We start from the raw sequence: 15961 nt of genomic DNA, 5'->3' as shown, positions 1-15961 counted from the left end.
GAGGGATACTGGGCCAAACACATGCAAATGGGATGCCTTTGATTTGACTCTATTGCAGCTTTTCCTACATTCCAGCAACGTCACTGACTATAAAATGCTTTAACACGTCTAGTGGCAATGAAAAGCGGTTTGCAAATAAAATTTTGGAAATATTCAGCATGTCTGTCTGCATCTTTAGACAGAAACAGATGAAGTTTCAGGTTGGTGATCATTCCACAAAACTGATTTTTTTACTACAAAAAACCCACCAATTCTTTAAGGTTCTCTTCATAGATAGGCTAAACGTTTCTGTTATTTTAGATTTTCAGCTCCCTCAGTATTTTGTCTTTATGCCATTGCGGGACACAACTTTCCACAGTGAAGTTCCATTCCGTCCGATACCTGTTTCCCTGGTAACGGAAGCAGATTGTCGCAGGTTAATGACGAGCGGCAGTCGCGGGTTAATGACGCAGGCTGTCGGGATTCCCGGGAGCAGGAGCGGCGGCGGTGGCGGCTGCAGACCCATTGCAGCGGCCGTGGAGTAGGCAAGGTCCCGGCGACAGCGATTCAAATGTAAGTGTGATCCTCGATGGAACGATTCAGGCAGAGGCCGACATCGGGGTGGGGCGGAGGGGGAGTGCGTGACCGAGTCGGAGGACCAAGCAGTGTCGCAAGGTCACTGTCCTCCGCCGCCCGGAGCAGTAACTGAGCCCCGCGTAAGGCTTGGACCAGAGGCCCCGGCCTCAGCTGAGAGGCTTCCGAAGTCCAACGCTGGACGCAGGACACCTTTCCCTGCGACTCATCGCGTATCAAACACTTCACTCTGCCCGCCCTGTCTGTGTCACGGCGCACGCCACCGTCCCCTCCTCGTCTTGTCCTTAAGGTAATAGCCCCGTCCCATCCAGTCTCATTCTAGAGTTTGTTAACCCCCACCCAGCCCTCTACAGTAGGGCACTGACATCCTCTCTGCCTCTGCCTCCCTTGGACTCTGATCCCTGCTTTCTTACCCCTTCACCACCCCCAAGCCCCATGTACAGCCAATCCATTTCTGGGTTCTGAGTGAGTTTGATGTTTTCTCTCTCTCTCTCATTACTTCAGTGCCATGTCCCTGATGTTCTCCCGCTCACACCCAGTTGCAGTTGGTAAGAAAGATAAACGTCTGATGGCAGAAGTTAATGCTTCCCCACTCAAACACTTTGTTACGGCTAAAAAGAAAATCAATGGAATCTTTGAACAGCTAACAGCCTACATCAAGGAGAGTGCTGCATTTCTCAAAGGTAGGTAGTGATTTTTGCTGAATGGGGAGGCAGTGAGCTCATAAATATATGTTGTGGACACAAGTGCAATGTAGTCTCTTCACATGGGAATGTGGCAGTTACACTCAGGATTTTATCTGTTACCTTAGGGAAACAGCACAGTAAGAACCTCCCTCCCGAAGACCTGTACTGATTATGACCTCCACTTCAGCTAGTTCAAAAGTTATCACTCTAGCTAAATCTCATGCCCCAGATTATCTGGATTACATGGTGGTGGATAGCAGTGCAGTCACATGGAATAGCCTGTATCACACTTCAGTGTATCAGTGACTAGGGATTGTGCGGCTCTCTGTGCCCATCCAGTGTGTCCATTCAAGCACATGCAATTATTCCTCCAATTGTCACAGCAACTGCCTTCGTTTCTAAACATGAGCGCAGCATGGGACCTGACTGCTTTCCAGAATTCCAGAAACTGAGATGCCATAGCTTAATCTCTGTTCTTGTTTGCGATTGCATAGAGACACATCAGAATGGAGAGCTGGATCCCGTCACCACAGAGGAGCAGGTGCTGGAGGTGACAGGTTATCTCTCAAAGGTTGGAGGGATCAGTGAAGTACTGGCACGGCGTCACATGAAAGTAGCATTTTTTGGCAGGTAGGTCATATACACTGCCAGCAAAAGATGGTGCTAATTGCATTGCAGGTTTATCAGTGTTTATGCTATCCCAGACTTTCTGATGAAGGGTCTGGGCCTGAAATGAGCTTTTGTGCTCCTGAGATGCTGCTTGGCTGCTGTGTTCAAGTAGCTCCATCCTTTGTTATCTCGTATTCTCCAGCATCTGCAGTTCTCATTATCTCTGATCTTAAAATCATAAGAGTCTGTTTCTGGGCTGTATGACTCTATGATTGTGAGAAATAGAAGCAGGAGCAAGCTATTTGGCCTATCAACCCTACTCTACTGTTTGATAAAGTCAAGAATGATTTGTTGTGGAAATTCCAAGCTCCTGGCCATTCTACACTGCTAGTTTGTTCTGGACTAATTGCATTTTGTTTACAGGACTAGCAATGGGAAAAGTAGTGTGATAAATGCTATGCTGTGGGACAAAGTTTTGCCTTCTGGAATTGGTCACACCACCAACTGTTTCCTACGTGTGGAAGGCTCAGATGGGAATGAGGCTTATCTGCTCACAGATGGATCTGAGGAGAAACGAAACATCAAGGTTAGACATTAGTTGACACTCATGGTATGATCATATGGAGTGGGGAAATGGGTGAATTATCAGCAGTCCCTGTTGAAGCTTGCATTGCAAGGTACTGTGGAGATAGAAAGAACAGTAGATCTGTGGAATTAATTATGTTATTTTAAAAAGTACTTGTTCAGTTGTTTCTTGTGTCTTTTATAGACTGTGAATCATTTGGCTCATGCGCTTCACCAGGATCAACAACTCACTGCAGGTAGTCTCGTGTCTGTCATGTGGCCAAAGATGAAATGTGCTTTGTTGCGAGATGATCTGGTGTTAATGGACAGGTATGAAAGGATGTACTTGGAGGGGCGGGGGGTGGAAATCCCTCAATTCAATATCCCTGTAGTCACTGAGACATCTCTCCTGTGCTCTGTAGTCACTGGAATTCCTAGTCCCGTGCTGGGTATTTACCAGCTCCCTGCCCCATATCTTGTGAATGCCTGCACCCTGTTTTGTCCCTCAATATTTTAATGGATACTCTTTCTCTCTGTTTCTCCCAGTCCTGGGATTGATGTAACCACAGAGCTGGACAGCTGGATTGATAAATTTTGCCTAGATGCTGATGTTTTTGTGTTGGTGGCAAACTCTGAGTCAACATTAATGCAAACGGTGAGTGAACAAGACACTATCGTGTACAGGCAAGACTAAGGAAGACATTTTGTCACTTATTAAAAATGTGCGAGACTCAGTTGTGTACTGCAGGCGCTGAGTTATCAAGGCACTGACGTGTGGGCAGACATCAATAACTGGTTGAGTTCAGAAGTAAAATTTATCTCCTTGACTTCTTTTTCAGGAGAAGCAGTTCTTTCACAAAGTCAACGAACGATTGTCACAACCCAACATTTTTATCCTCAATAACCGCTGGGATGCATCTGCATCAGAACCTGAGTACATGGAGGAGGTGAGCTATACTCCAAAACAATCAGCTCTTTGATTTGAGATAATGGGAACTGCAGATGCTGGAGATTCCAAGATAATAAAATGTGAGGCTGGATGAACACAGCAGGCCAAGCAGCATCTCAGGAGCACAAAAGCTGACGTTTCGGGCCTAGACCTTTCATCAGAGAGGGGGATGGGGGGAGGGAACTGGAATAAATAGGGAGAGAGGGGGAGGCGGACCGAAGATGGAGAGTAAAGAAGATAGGTGGAGAAGGTGTGGGTGGGGAGGTAGGGAGGGGATAGGTCAGTCCAGGGAAGACGGACAGGTCAAGCAGGTGGGATGAGGTTAGTAGGTAGCTGGGGGTGCGGCTTGGGGTGGGAGGAAGGGATGGGTGAGAGGAAGAACCGGTTAGGGAGGCAGAGACAGGTTGGACTGGTTTTGGGATGCAGTGGGTGGGGGGGAAGAGCTGGGCTGGTTGTGTGGTGCAGTGGGGGGAGGGGATGAACTGGGCTGGTTTAGGGATGCAGTGGGGGAAGGGGAGATTTTGAAACTGGTGAAGTCCACATTGATACCATATGGCTGCAGGGTTCCCAGGCGGAATATGAGTTGCTGTTCCTGCAACCTTCGGGTGGCATCATTGTGGCAGTGCAGGAGGCCCATGATGGACATGTCATCAAGAGAATGGGGGGGGGAGTGGAAATGGTTTGCGACTGGGAGGTGCAGTTGTTTGTTGCGAACTGAGCGGAGGTGTTCTGCAAAGCGGTCCCCAAGCCTCCGCTTGGTTTCCCCAATGTAGAGAAAGCCGCACCGGGTACAGCTCTTTGATTTGCTGTCTGAGGCTCTGAGCACACCATGAGGTCATAGTCCTGGTGGGTGTAGGGAAGAAAGGTTGGAGACTTAGCTTCATCTGCTGCATTGTGAAACTGGCTCCTGTTGGAGCCACTGAATCATAGAATCTTCCATTCAGCCCATTGTATCTGGAGCCCCTGTTTGAAAGCTATGCGGTTAGTCCCATTTTCCTGCTGCTCTGTGCCCACGCCCTTTCAAGTTTGTCCTTTATAAATATTTATCGAATTACCTTTTGTAAGTTATTATTTAATTTTCTTACACCACCCATTAGAGTAGTGCATTTAAGATCACAAGAATTCAATGGGTTTTAAAAAAAAATCCTTTTGCATCTGGTTCTTTCACCAATTTCATAAATCTAAATTATCAGACTTTCTGCCACTGAAGGCAGCTTCTCCAAAACCCTCGATTCTCAACTTTAGTTTCTCTTAAACTTTTCTATTCCAAGGCGAATAATCCTATCTTTGCTGAAGTGCTTGCCCTGGCATAAAAATGTTGTGCTGTTAGCTCCTTTCCAGAGCAATCGGCAGGCATGACTGACAATCTGCCAAGGGAATGACGGAGGAGACTCATGTTTCAAGCAATGCTGTGCTTATTGTCACTGTGTGTGACTAACACTGGACAGTATGCACACTCTGCAGTGCAACTTCAATCATTATAGTGATAACTAGGGTATTTATCAACACTGGCTCATGAATATGCTTTTTATTTTCCTCACTCTGTGACTGAGCATTGTTTGAGTAGAATGTTAATCATGCAGCACCTCTTTCCATGATGACAGGTGCGCCGGCAGCATATGGATCGCTGCACCAGTTTCCTGGTGGACGAATTGGGAGTAGTGAATCGGGCTCAGGCCACAGATCGCATATTCTTTGTATCGGCCAAAGAGGTTTTGAATGCTCGCATCCAGAAAGCACAGGGGATGCCAGAAGGAGGTATGAAGGAAGCGAACAGCATTGCTACATATACTAACCCTGGTTAAATAAGCAAAATTCCTGACCTGTAAAATCCCACCGCTGAAAGGAGGCCATTTAGCCAATAATGTCTGTCTGTTAGAAAGAGTCACACAGTTATTCTATTCTTTATTTTCCCCATTCCCTGGCTGAGTTTTACCCTACATTTTTATCCCTCTGAAGACGAGTCATATCGGACTTAATTGTTTGTCTCTTTCCACAGATGTTGCAAGATCAGCTGAGTTTCTCTTGTACTTAATTGTTTTATTTCAGGTCTCCATTATCTACAGTATTTTGCTTTACTTTATTTACTTAGAATACAGTCATTAATGAATTCTTTGACATAATCTCAAGGTCAATTCCCCTAGATTGCAGAATGGAGTGAAACTGAACAGGGGTCACCATATCTTGTGTATTATTTTGAGATCTGAATGCTGTCTTGTGAGAAAAGCCTCATGGACTACTGAGCAATGAAATGCAGGCTGGCTATTGCACTGAAGAGGGTAACATAATTAAGCCTGTTCATTCCTTTCCCAACATGCACAAACTTTAGCAGAAATCACCAAGTAAAAATCAAGACTTGGACACTCTTTCCCTAACTCAGAGACACCGTGACCAATTGCTAACTTGACCCAGACTGCAGTGCGATCTGGGCAGAGTTTTAAAATTTAAAAATGTCATTTGTTAGACTGAAATAATTCTGTTTCAGTGTGGTTGTCTGACTTTGACGCTGCATCTCTTATGTTGTGGATTATTTCACGGCATTCATCTACTGGTTTAGTTTAGGATGCCCGAGTTTCTGCATGTCTCTGAGAATTGATGTGGTTCATGCTGCTTGTGTGTTGTGAACAGGTGGAGCACTGGCTGAGGGCTTCCAGGCAAGAATGTTCGAATTTCAGAACTTTGAGCGACGGTTTGAGGTGAGTCTGTGCTGAATGATAGGACTTATTCATAGTTTTCACTGAAGGCCCTTGTGTTCCATAAATACATCAGGTCCTTATTTCATTTGGTTAAATAAATGTGGTCTTTTACTCTGTAAGAATCCTTCTGCTCTAAGTTCATTTCCTCTGAGTTGTTCTTGCTTTACGAGTTTAAGTTGATTCCTGTGTAATCTGTCCTCCTGTTTTCTGAATATTTTCTGCAGGAATGTATCTCGCAGTCAGCAGTGAAGACTAAGTTTGAACAACACACAGTCCGTGCCAAGCAAATCTCTGAGGCCCTTCGGCGAATCATGGATTCTGTGCATGTTGCTGCCACAGAGCAGAGGTGTGTACAGAAAGTGGGGCCAATGTTACTTAAAGTTTTTTGATGCATCAATGGGTTGTCCATGATGTAAAACAACACCCCTGCCCCAATTTCTGATCGGGATGTTTAATTAACTAGGGAGGATAGGGGGACATTAAGAATATAAGAAATCAAAAAATAAAATGTTAAGGACATTGTACAATGAAATAATACCACTGTTCTTGAGACCATCACACTGAGGATTTTGGTTTAGATGAAGTTGGGATTGATCTTTAATCTCATTTCAGGGTACATTGCCTGAAACAGAGAGAAGAACGAATGGATCGATTGGAGTTTATAGACAATCAACTGGATTTATTAACCCAGGACTGTAAAGCTAAAATCAAACAGATCACTGAGGAGGTGGAGCGGCAGGTGAGATTGAGTATTGAAGGGCCAGCTTTGCATTTTTTTCGGAGGGTTTTTGGGGAGCAGGGAAGTGTGATGTAAAATTCTCCGTGGTATTTCCTCTGCTCCAAGATTTTGTACCTACTGCTAAGTCTGACCTGGCCACAGTTTGATGCCATTTCCTTTGTTTCAGGTCTCAAATGCAATGGCAGAAGAAATCCGCCATCTTGCCACATTGGTGGATGATTTTCAGATGGATTTTCACCCCTCTCTGGTGGTGCTTAGAGTCTACAAGAGTGTGAGTGTTTGGTGTCAGAATGAGTGGATTGATCCCTGGGCTCAATCTTCTTGCATTAGAATCACCCTGTCTCCTGGGTAAATCTTCTCCAGGAGTTTTGATTAGTCTGCATGCAGTTGGCCAATGTGAAAGATTTGTACCTCAGGAGGATGGAACTCATTGAAAGATGTCTGAGCACCAGTTCCCTCGTGAACACCCCTGTTAATGCTCAGCTCCCTCTCACACATGTTCGAACTTGAGAAGTTGGTGGGAGATGTGATTATGAGGCTCATGGTTGCGAGAAGAACAGTACTTGTGGCAGGTGTTCTAAAGCATTGTAGGTGTCTAAGCCTGCTTGTTAGACCAGCCCCTCAGTCTGCTTCATTTGTCTCCAGTTACAATTCATTTAATGGTCATGTAATAAATCAGTTGTTACAATTTCTTTATTCGAAACTTACTAAAAGACTGAGGGTAAAGAATGAGGAAATAGGACAGGCAAATTGGGGAGGCAGTGTTGGTTGGTGCCAAGGTCGAACTATAAAAGTTTGTAGGTAGGAGCACCAAGATCCAGAGAGAGAATTAGTTTGAGCTGGAAGTGAATGAATCTTGGATCCAACATAATGAGGGTGCAAGAAGGAGAAGTCTGTGTATAGGATATGCAACCTGAAATTTGGAATGAAGGAAAGGAACTTTCAGGGAATTACTAATCTTCATCGGATCAAGTCAGAAGCCACTGTGGGTGCCAAGCCTTCTGGGGGAAGTGAATCAAACTTGACAGCCAAGAACTGGAGGGAGGGGGGAAAAGAAACTTTATTCAGCCCCTGTGCAGAGGAAATAAGATGACTTTGAGGAGCGCTAATGGTGTATTGGTATTATTACTGGACTAGCAATCTAGAGTTCCTGGATAATCCTGGCTAATGCTCTGAGGACATGACTTTGAGTCCCATCATGGCATGGATATTTTAATTCAGCTCACAAATCTGAAATTTAAAGCTAGCCTAATGGTAACCATGAAACCATTTGTCAATTGCTATTTTAAAATAAAAACCCTTCTGGTTCACTAATGTCCTTGAGGGAAAGGAAATCTGCCATTCTCACCTGATTTGGCCTGCATGTGACACCAGTTCAACAGCAGTGTGGTTGACTCAGTTGCCCTCTGATTCAGTTAAGTTGCTGTTGGTGAAGAGAAATAAATGCTGACTGTGCAAATGTCACTCACTTTGTATGAAAGAATTTTAAAAAAAACTTGACAGATTTGAGTGTTATGGTCCTGGGGTCAATGCTGTTCTTTCTCTCAGTTTGTTCCACTGTATTCTAAGCATCATTTTCTTTGTTCCTCCCTTCTTATAGGAGCTTCACAAACACATTGAGGAAGGACTTGGGCGCAACATGTCTGATCGTTGCTGTGTCACCATTACAGCCAGCCTGCAAAAAACACAACAGGAAATGATCGGTCAGTGTTGGACATTTGGTCTTTTCACAGTGTAACATTTATGAGAAATAAGAGTTTCAGCGCAGTGTCACCTGAATGAGTAGCATTGAACTTCTTTTTTATAGAATCCCTACAGTGTGGAAACAGGCCATTTGGCCCAACAAATCCACACTGCCGCTTCAAAGAGCATCCCACCCTGACTCATTCCCTTTCCCCTGTATTTCCCCATGTCTAACCCAAACATCCCTGGACATTAGTGGGTTGGCCGTGCTAAATTGTCCGTAGTGTATTCCTCTTTGGACTGTGTGAGGAAACCGGAGCACCCGGAAGAAACCCACGCAGACGTGGGGAGAATGTGCACACTCAACACAGATATATACCCAAGGGTGGAATTGAACCCAGGTATCTGGTGCTGTGAGGCAGCTGTGCTAACCACTGAGCCTCCTTGCTTTGCTGTTGTCTGCAGCACTGGGCTTGTTTATAATTTAATTTCCTCCCAGAGTACTTGATACTAACCATACGTTTTGTCCTTTAGTTGCAGCTTGTACTCATTTAACTATTGTCTCAAGGTTGCTGATACATTAGAGACAGCAGGGAACATGGAGCAGACCAAACTGGTTTTCAAAGGACAAAGAAGTGAGAATTTGGTGGCTGTGGGAATGGGCTGTGGGGTGCAGGCTATGAGGGCAAGGATGGGGTACCAGAGTTGGGATTATGTGGAGAGTTCTGTGAAGCTTTGTGTTAGTTAGTGATGGAAACCTTTTGAAGCCCCTTTCCAATAGATGATTTTGAAAAACATTCTCTCTTTTCCTTACCCCAGACAGCCTGCGGCCCCTCCTACCACCTACAGAGAGGGGTCAGGTAGATGCATTGGTGCCTCGTCAGCGTTTTAGTCTCAGTTATGACCTAAATTGCGATCGACTCTTTGCTGACTTCCAAGAGGACATAGATTTCCACTTCTCACTTGGGTGGACAATGCTCATCAATCGCTTCCTTGGCCCAAAGAGCAGTCGCAGAGCACTAACAGGATACAATGACCAGGTAAAGCAAAGGAAAAAACCTTTATCTAGTTATTAATGAAATTCTGTTTTTTGGCTTTTAAGCAAGGTTGCAGGATTTAATGTTGGTCAAGGTAAAGGGGTGAACTCCCTGTTTTTCTTTTAAATGATTCTTTGGGACAGGGGTCTCAGTTTCAAATCTCATCTAAATGATGGCAATTCAAACAGTGCAGCATTCCCTCAGTATTGCCTTGATTATGTGCTCAAGCCTCCAGAGTGAGACCTCAACCCTCGAATCTCTGGCCAGAGGCAAAATACTATCACTGAACCATTGTTGATTGCTAGTAGCGAGATTGGTTCTTCTGCTGCTTTCCCGTCATCTAGCTGATGCATGAGGTGATTTGAGAGATTTGTATTTTAGGCTGCCTGACTTTCTTTCATTTTTGTGTCTCCAGGTGCCACGGCAACTACCCATTACACCAGTCAGCACCAGTTTACCACCGTTACCCCAGGGTTCCATGACTCAGGAAGAACTCATGGTTTCCATGATAACAGGATTGGCTTCATTAACTTCGCGGACATCTATGGGAATTATCGTGGTTGGGGGTGTGGTAAGTAATGGGGTGATTCCTGCCAAATTGCAAAGTCAGTAGCTGATCGAGGAGCAATGACATTGAGTTGGACAGCAGCAGTTCCTCTTATAACTGTGATATCGTTAGACTAACTCTAACCCTATGACAACCAAGATTGATTTATTAGACAGGACAGTGTGGCATTGCTGACACTGTGAGAGGGAGGAAGAGGAACAGATTTTGGGACCTAAAGACAAACAATTAATGTGGAAGCTAATCACAGTTTCAGGACATGTCATGTCTCATCAGGGTCAATGAAATACTTTTGAAGTGTAGTCACTTCTGTGCAAACACCAGGGCCTAAATGCATATAGTCCAGCAGGATCCCAAAAGCAGCAGCTGAAGTGAAACCATTTAATATGTTTTGGTCATAATAGATTAAAGGAGAATTGTACCATGGAATTCTCCTACCCAAGTAAGCAGGGCTGTTGTTCTTCATTGATTGTTGGCTGGGAACATGTACTTGTCAAAAGGCTTGGATCCGTCACTTTCTGACTGGAGTGGAGACATCTACCGTGAGGCCGTGTCTACACCTCGAATTCACCCAAGTGGATTGCCATTCAGGTAGATGTATTTCATGGCTTAAAGGTCACCAGCAAGATTCTCCTCACTGACCAGTTCTGCGCTGGTTGGTTAGAGCTGAGGTAATGCAATGACCTGATAGAGGCCTTTAATATGAGCAGTTTTAATGTAAATATAAACAACAATATTTGTTTCCACTCATGAGGATAATAAGGATCCAAACTTAAACTTATCTCTCAAAGTGGAAAGTGATGGTGAGTTGACCCATTTCGAAGGGAGTGAGACAATTGCTTGAAATTGAGAAATGTTGATATAGCTAGGAGTTGAGAGCAGGATTAAGACATAGATTGGCATCTGGCTGGTGTCTGTCCGTTGGCTCCTATTGATGAAACAGTGGGCAGTATGCATACACCTAAGGGCTGTCTGATTTCTCATCCTTGCCTCTAGTATTACCATCCATTCATTCCTTGCTTAGCTGCCTGTTCAGATTGCCTTTATAAAATATAAATGAACAGAAAATCTGCAGATGTCCTTGAGAAACTGGGATTGGAATGTTGCAGCAAATCAAATGAACCAGTGTTTTATAAAATGATGCATTATGGAAGGGATAGTAAGAACTGCCGATGCTGGAGTCAGAGATAACAGTGTGGAGCTGGAGGAACACAGCAGGCCAGGCAACATCAGAGAAGTAGGAAAACTGACGTTTCGGGTTGGGACCCTTCTTCAGAAATGGGGGCTCTGAAATAAATGCGGTGGGGGGAGCGGTGATAGCAGGTAGATGGTGGACCGGATAGTTGGGAGAGAAGATGGACAGGTCAAGGAGGCAGGGATGAAGCTAGTAAAGGTTACTATAGTTAGCCAATTGTGTTGATTGGTCACTGAGGTGGGAGGAGCAGTTTCCCTTCCAGAGGGACCACACTGTCCGCAACTCCCTCGTCCGCTCCACACTCCCTACTAGCCCCACCACACCCAACACTTTTCCCTGCAGCCACAGGAGGTGCTACACCTGCCCCTCCATCTCCCCTCTCACCTCCATCCCAGGCCCCAAAAAAACCTTCCACATCAAACAGATGTACATCTGCACATCTGCTAATGTGGTCTATTGTATCCGCTGTTCCTGATGTGGCCTCCTGTACATCGGGGAGACCAAGCGGACACTCGGAGACTGCTTTGTAGAACACCTGCGCTCAGTTCTCAACAAACAACAACCCTTCCTGTCACGAACCACTTCAACTCCCTGTCCCAGTCCCTGGACAACATGTCCATCCTGGGCCTCTTCCAGTATCATAACAATGCCAGCCAAAAACTGGAGTAACAGCACCTCATATTCCACCTTGGAAGTCTACAACTCAATGTGGACTTTACCAGTTTCAAAATCTCCCCCCTCCGACCTCATCCCAAGACCAGCAGCCCCCTTTAATCCCTGCCTCATTGATTTGTGCATCTTCTCTCCCACTTCACTGACCAATCCTCACCATCACCTAGCCAAACTGACCCTTTCTAGCTTCATCCCTGCCTCCTTCACCTGTCCGTCTTCTCTCCCACCCATCCGCAACACTATCTACCTGCTATCACCCGCCTCTGACCCTCTATTTATTTGAGTCCCTTTCCCCTCCCCCATTTCTGAAGACGGATCCCAACCTGAAATGTCAGCTTTCCTGCTCCACATTATGGGAGGGATTTGGAGAAATGCGAGCTCATTGTCTGATTGTTTTTCAGGTATGGAAAGCAGTGGGCTGGCGGCTGATTGCATTGACTGTGGGAATGTATGGCCTCCTGTATGTGTATGAGCGTCTGACATGGACAACCAGGGCCAAAGAAAGAGCTTTCAAACGTCAACTTGTAGATTATGCTGCTGAGAAACTACAGCTCATTGTTGGCTACACTGGATCCAACTGCAGCCATCAGGTCCAACAGTAAGTGAAAGAATAGGATGAGTGTTGGAGTCAATATGGAGACAGATCCCACCTTCCACTGCATCCTCCACACATTCTTCTACTTCAAGATCTGGGCTGCCCCATTCAAATTTCAAAAGTTATCCCTCTCTGATCTTCTAATTGCCTTCCCCACTAGCTCTGAAGGTGCCAACTCTTGCTCAAGTACAGTTGTCTAATGCCATCTACCTCTTGTCCCATTAACCCAGTGCCAACACCCATCAGTTCCCCACACTGACAGCTGTTCTTCACATCTGACATTAACAAATGAATTCTAGTAGGAATTCAAATACAGTGACATTACCGTAAAGTCAGACTGATTTCACTTGTCATCCCCACCTGCAGCTCCTACCAGGGACCAATGGGTGCTAATCAGCAGCAAAACCCTGTCTGATTAATGCAGTTTCCCCATTCTCATCGAATGTTCTGATGTTACAGTAAATGCGTAGTTTTTTGTGTCTTTACCTTCTTTCCAAAGTGCTTCTGTTTCTCTGCCTTCCTCTGCAGGGAACTGACAGGAACATTCGCACAGTTGTGTCAGCAGGTGGATGTAACACGGCAGAACCTGGATGAGGAAATTAAAGACCTAAATAAGAAAATTGAACTGCTGGATTCATTGCAGAGCAAAGCCAAGCTGCTCAGGTGAATATCCACTAGTATTGGAAAAAATCAGTGGCAAGCCTTGGTAACTTTGGGCACAAAATATGAATACCAGGAGCATTTTGCTATATGTAGAGCTGTTCCATAAGGTCTAGTCTGTTGGAGTTTAGAATCAAGTGATCAAGTGCTATACACTATGTGGTACATCTGACTCCCTAATTGAAAAAGGAAAGAGCTCTGGGACCCAAATGTTCTGCATGCTATGACTGGATGAAGGTGGTATCGCAGAGTACATGGGAATTGCCAGGCGTTCAACTTTGTTTAAGGAATGAAGTCTCATAGTCGTTGTGTTCCTTGTAGTAACTGACTGTTGTTCTTTGCAGGAATAAGGCTGGCTGGCTGGACAGTGAGCTGAACATGTTCACTCACCAGTACCTGGAGCAGAGCAGATGAAAGCAACTAATTTTGTACAAGATTGAAAGATGTTTCCTGTATCTGAAACACAGATCCAACACTAACTACTGTGCTGGGGGAGGGTGGGGTCATTGTTGGAATATTATTTTTTTCCTCTCAGAATAATTTATAAACATTTTGAGAATTGATTTAAAACTGGGACTGAACTAATGATATTGATTCAGTGATCAGTGCTTGACTTTTTACACATGATGCATCACAACAGTCAGAAGGAGACCACCTTCCTTGTCATGAATCAGCTCAGGCTTATTGATTTGCTCTTGGCACACGGAACTTGTCTCCTTGATCTTTTGTAGTCATGAGGTCCATGATCCCAAGTGACCTGTGGGATACTCCACTTGTGATCCACAGACCACTTTTTAACTACAGCTAAATATTGGACCTTTGTACAGCTGAGAGATGGTGAAACATTTTTATTTTGACTGGAGCAAAAAATAAGTTCCTTAGGAATGAAAAAATCCTGATCCCGTTCTCAAACCTTTCCCTAAATTCACAATCTGTGTTGTCACAAACTTCTTAAGATTCTGGCCTGTAAATTTGAGTCCCTTTGGTCAGATTCCAGCCTGTGACACATTCTGAGAACGTCTTATTCTAGATTATTTAAATTATTTGTGTCCTGAATTGAATCTTTAGTGGGTTTTGTTTGGATAAAAACTGGGCAGCAAGCCTGAGCTGAATATTGTCCTAGTATGTAATGTTCTCAGTCTGCCAATCAGCCTTGCAGAGAAACAAGCCAATAAGAAAAGGAGAACTGAAATTCAAATCTGAATGGACTTGGGTACTGAGCTTACGTGTAAATGTGGAAAAGATTTTTGCTGAATGGGGAAACAAATTGCCTGTAATTTAATTAACTCTGTCGGCAGGTGGTAAAGAAGAATTCCATTGTGCCTGTCTGGTTATTAGTAAAGAGAGTATAATTAATTCTGATTTAGTGCTGATAATGGGGTTTCAGTGGATAAAAAGAATAGCTTTTCCTCATTCTCATTTGAGACCTTCAGTCTAACTTGGAGGAGTATTTAATTGGAATCGTGTAAGTTAGTATTGAAATACAGAATACATTGGCATTTCATGAGTCACATTTATGAAAAGTGGGATATTTGCATGTAGATGTAAAAGCCAAGAATGTGGAACACTGCAGATCCTGTGTGTGTAGGTTGTTTGTTAATGCAGTGTGAAGTTTTTTTATTGGTGTGATAGCTACATCTTTTTCATTGACTGATTGCAAACACTGTCCCAAACGATGAGCATTCAAAACCCTAGATCTACTGTGTTGTTTTCATGGTGATCTTGATGTACCCAGTTTTATTGATGGAGGAAACTCTTTACTCTAATACTGGCAAATTCTGCGCTTTAAATTTTGTAATATATGGGAGCATTAAGAGCTGTGTTTATTCTGAACCTGTCAATTTTCGCTGATGACACATACTTTATAAATGCATCATGGACGACAGATTTGAATTTTGACCATGTACCCAGACTTTCGCTGAATCTTCCTTCTGTTTACATGGGCAGAGAATGAGTATTTAATATTTTAAAGTAGCTGTTTTGAGTTCAGCCATTACTTTGACGCTTGTATTCAAAGTCTGAAGAATTTGAATCATAAAATGTAAGAACTGAAAATTCTGGAAATACACTTTGTTAGCATCTCAGAGAAAAGATGGGTTAATTATTAAAATATTAAGCTACTTATCTTTCAGATGCAAGTCACGTCACAGCCCACTTCACTAAAGAATGAAGTGAGGAATCCAGGTTGAGGTTTGTTCCAGCTGTGTGAAGTTTGAGTAGTTGCACTGAATAAAAATGTGAGGCAGGTGATTAGAGCTCTACATAACAAGGCAACAGAATTGGTTTAAATCTCAGTACTTTTGGTCATACTTGTGCAGTTGGTTTTAGTTTTTGAAAAAAATTTAAATGCACTTTATGTTTCTGCTGCTCATGAATGCAAAGCTTCCACTGTATTGTTCTGACTGGGACTGAACTTGTTTAAAGTAGTGGGCAAAATAAATTCATTTGAAAAAGTTCCTATGTGTCATTTGTCCCTTGATGAACTAAAAGTGTTCTTTTATCTTTTAAGTGGAGGAGGATTAAAAGAAGTGCTTGGGATAATGATAGAAAACACAACTTCCGTGTCTTTAAAAGTAAACCCCTACGGTGAAATGAGCTTTGTTAGAATAAGCCGGCGTGGATATGCATTCAGATTGCACGTTCCCGATGTTATTAACAGGTTAACCGTATCTGTCCAGTTTGGGCATAACCTGTTGCTATCTATCTGTCACTCATGAATAGACATGCGTTACTTTGCG

General features: G+C 43.9%; 1 protein-coding gene across 1 annotated transcript; it reads left to right on the top strand.

Annotated features, from left to right (window-relative positions):
* The first annotated feature begins 417 nt into the window (after positions 1-417).
* mfn2 (mitofusin 2) lies at positions 418-15679 on the top strand. The gene is made up of 18 exons (XM_048561419.1): positions 418-552; positions 1078-1256; positions 1754-1889; positions 2292-2454; positions 2638-2762; positions 2979-3087; positions 3272-3379; positions 4986-5139; positions 6010-6077; positions 6302-6423; positions 6690-6816; positions 6983-7087; positions 8417-8519; positions 9319-9539; positions 9952-10107; positions 12370-12566; positions 13092-13226; positions 13568-15679. Exons 2-18 carry the CDS (start codon positions 1082-1084, stop codon positions 13635-13637), a joined length of 2274 nt encoding a protein of 757 aa, XP_048417376.1. The 5' UTR covers positions 418-552; positions 1078-1081; the 3' UTR covers positions 13638-15679.
* The last annotated feature ends 282 nt before the right edge of the window (positions 15680-15961 follow it).

This window comes from Stegostoma tigrinum, chromosome 28 (genome assembly GCF_030684315.1).
Source record: "Stegostoma tigrinum isolate sSteTig4 chromosome 28, sSteTig4.hap1, whole genome shotgun sequence".
Taxonomy (NCBI): Eukaryota; Metazoa; Chordata; class Chondrichthyes; order Orectolobiformes; family Stegostomatidae; genus Stegostoma; species Stegostoma tigrinum.
This window is presented reverse-complemented; position numbering and strand designations above follow the sequence as displayed.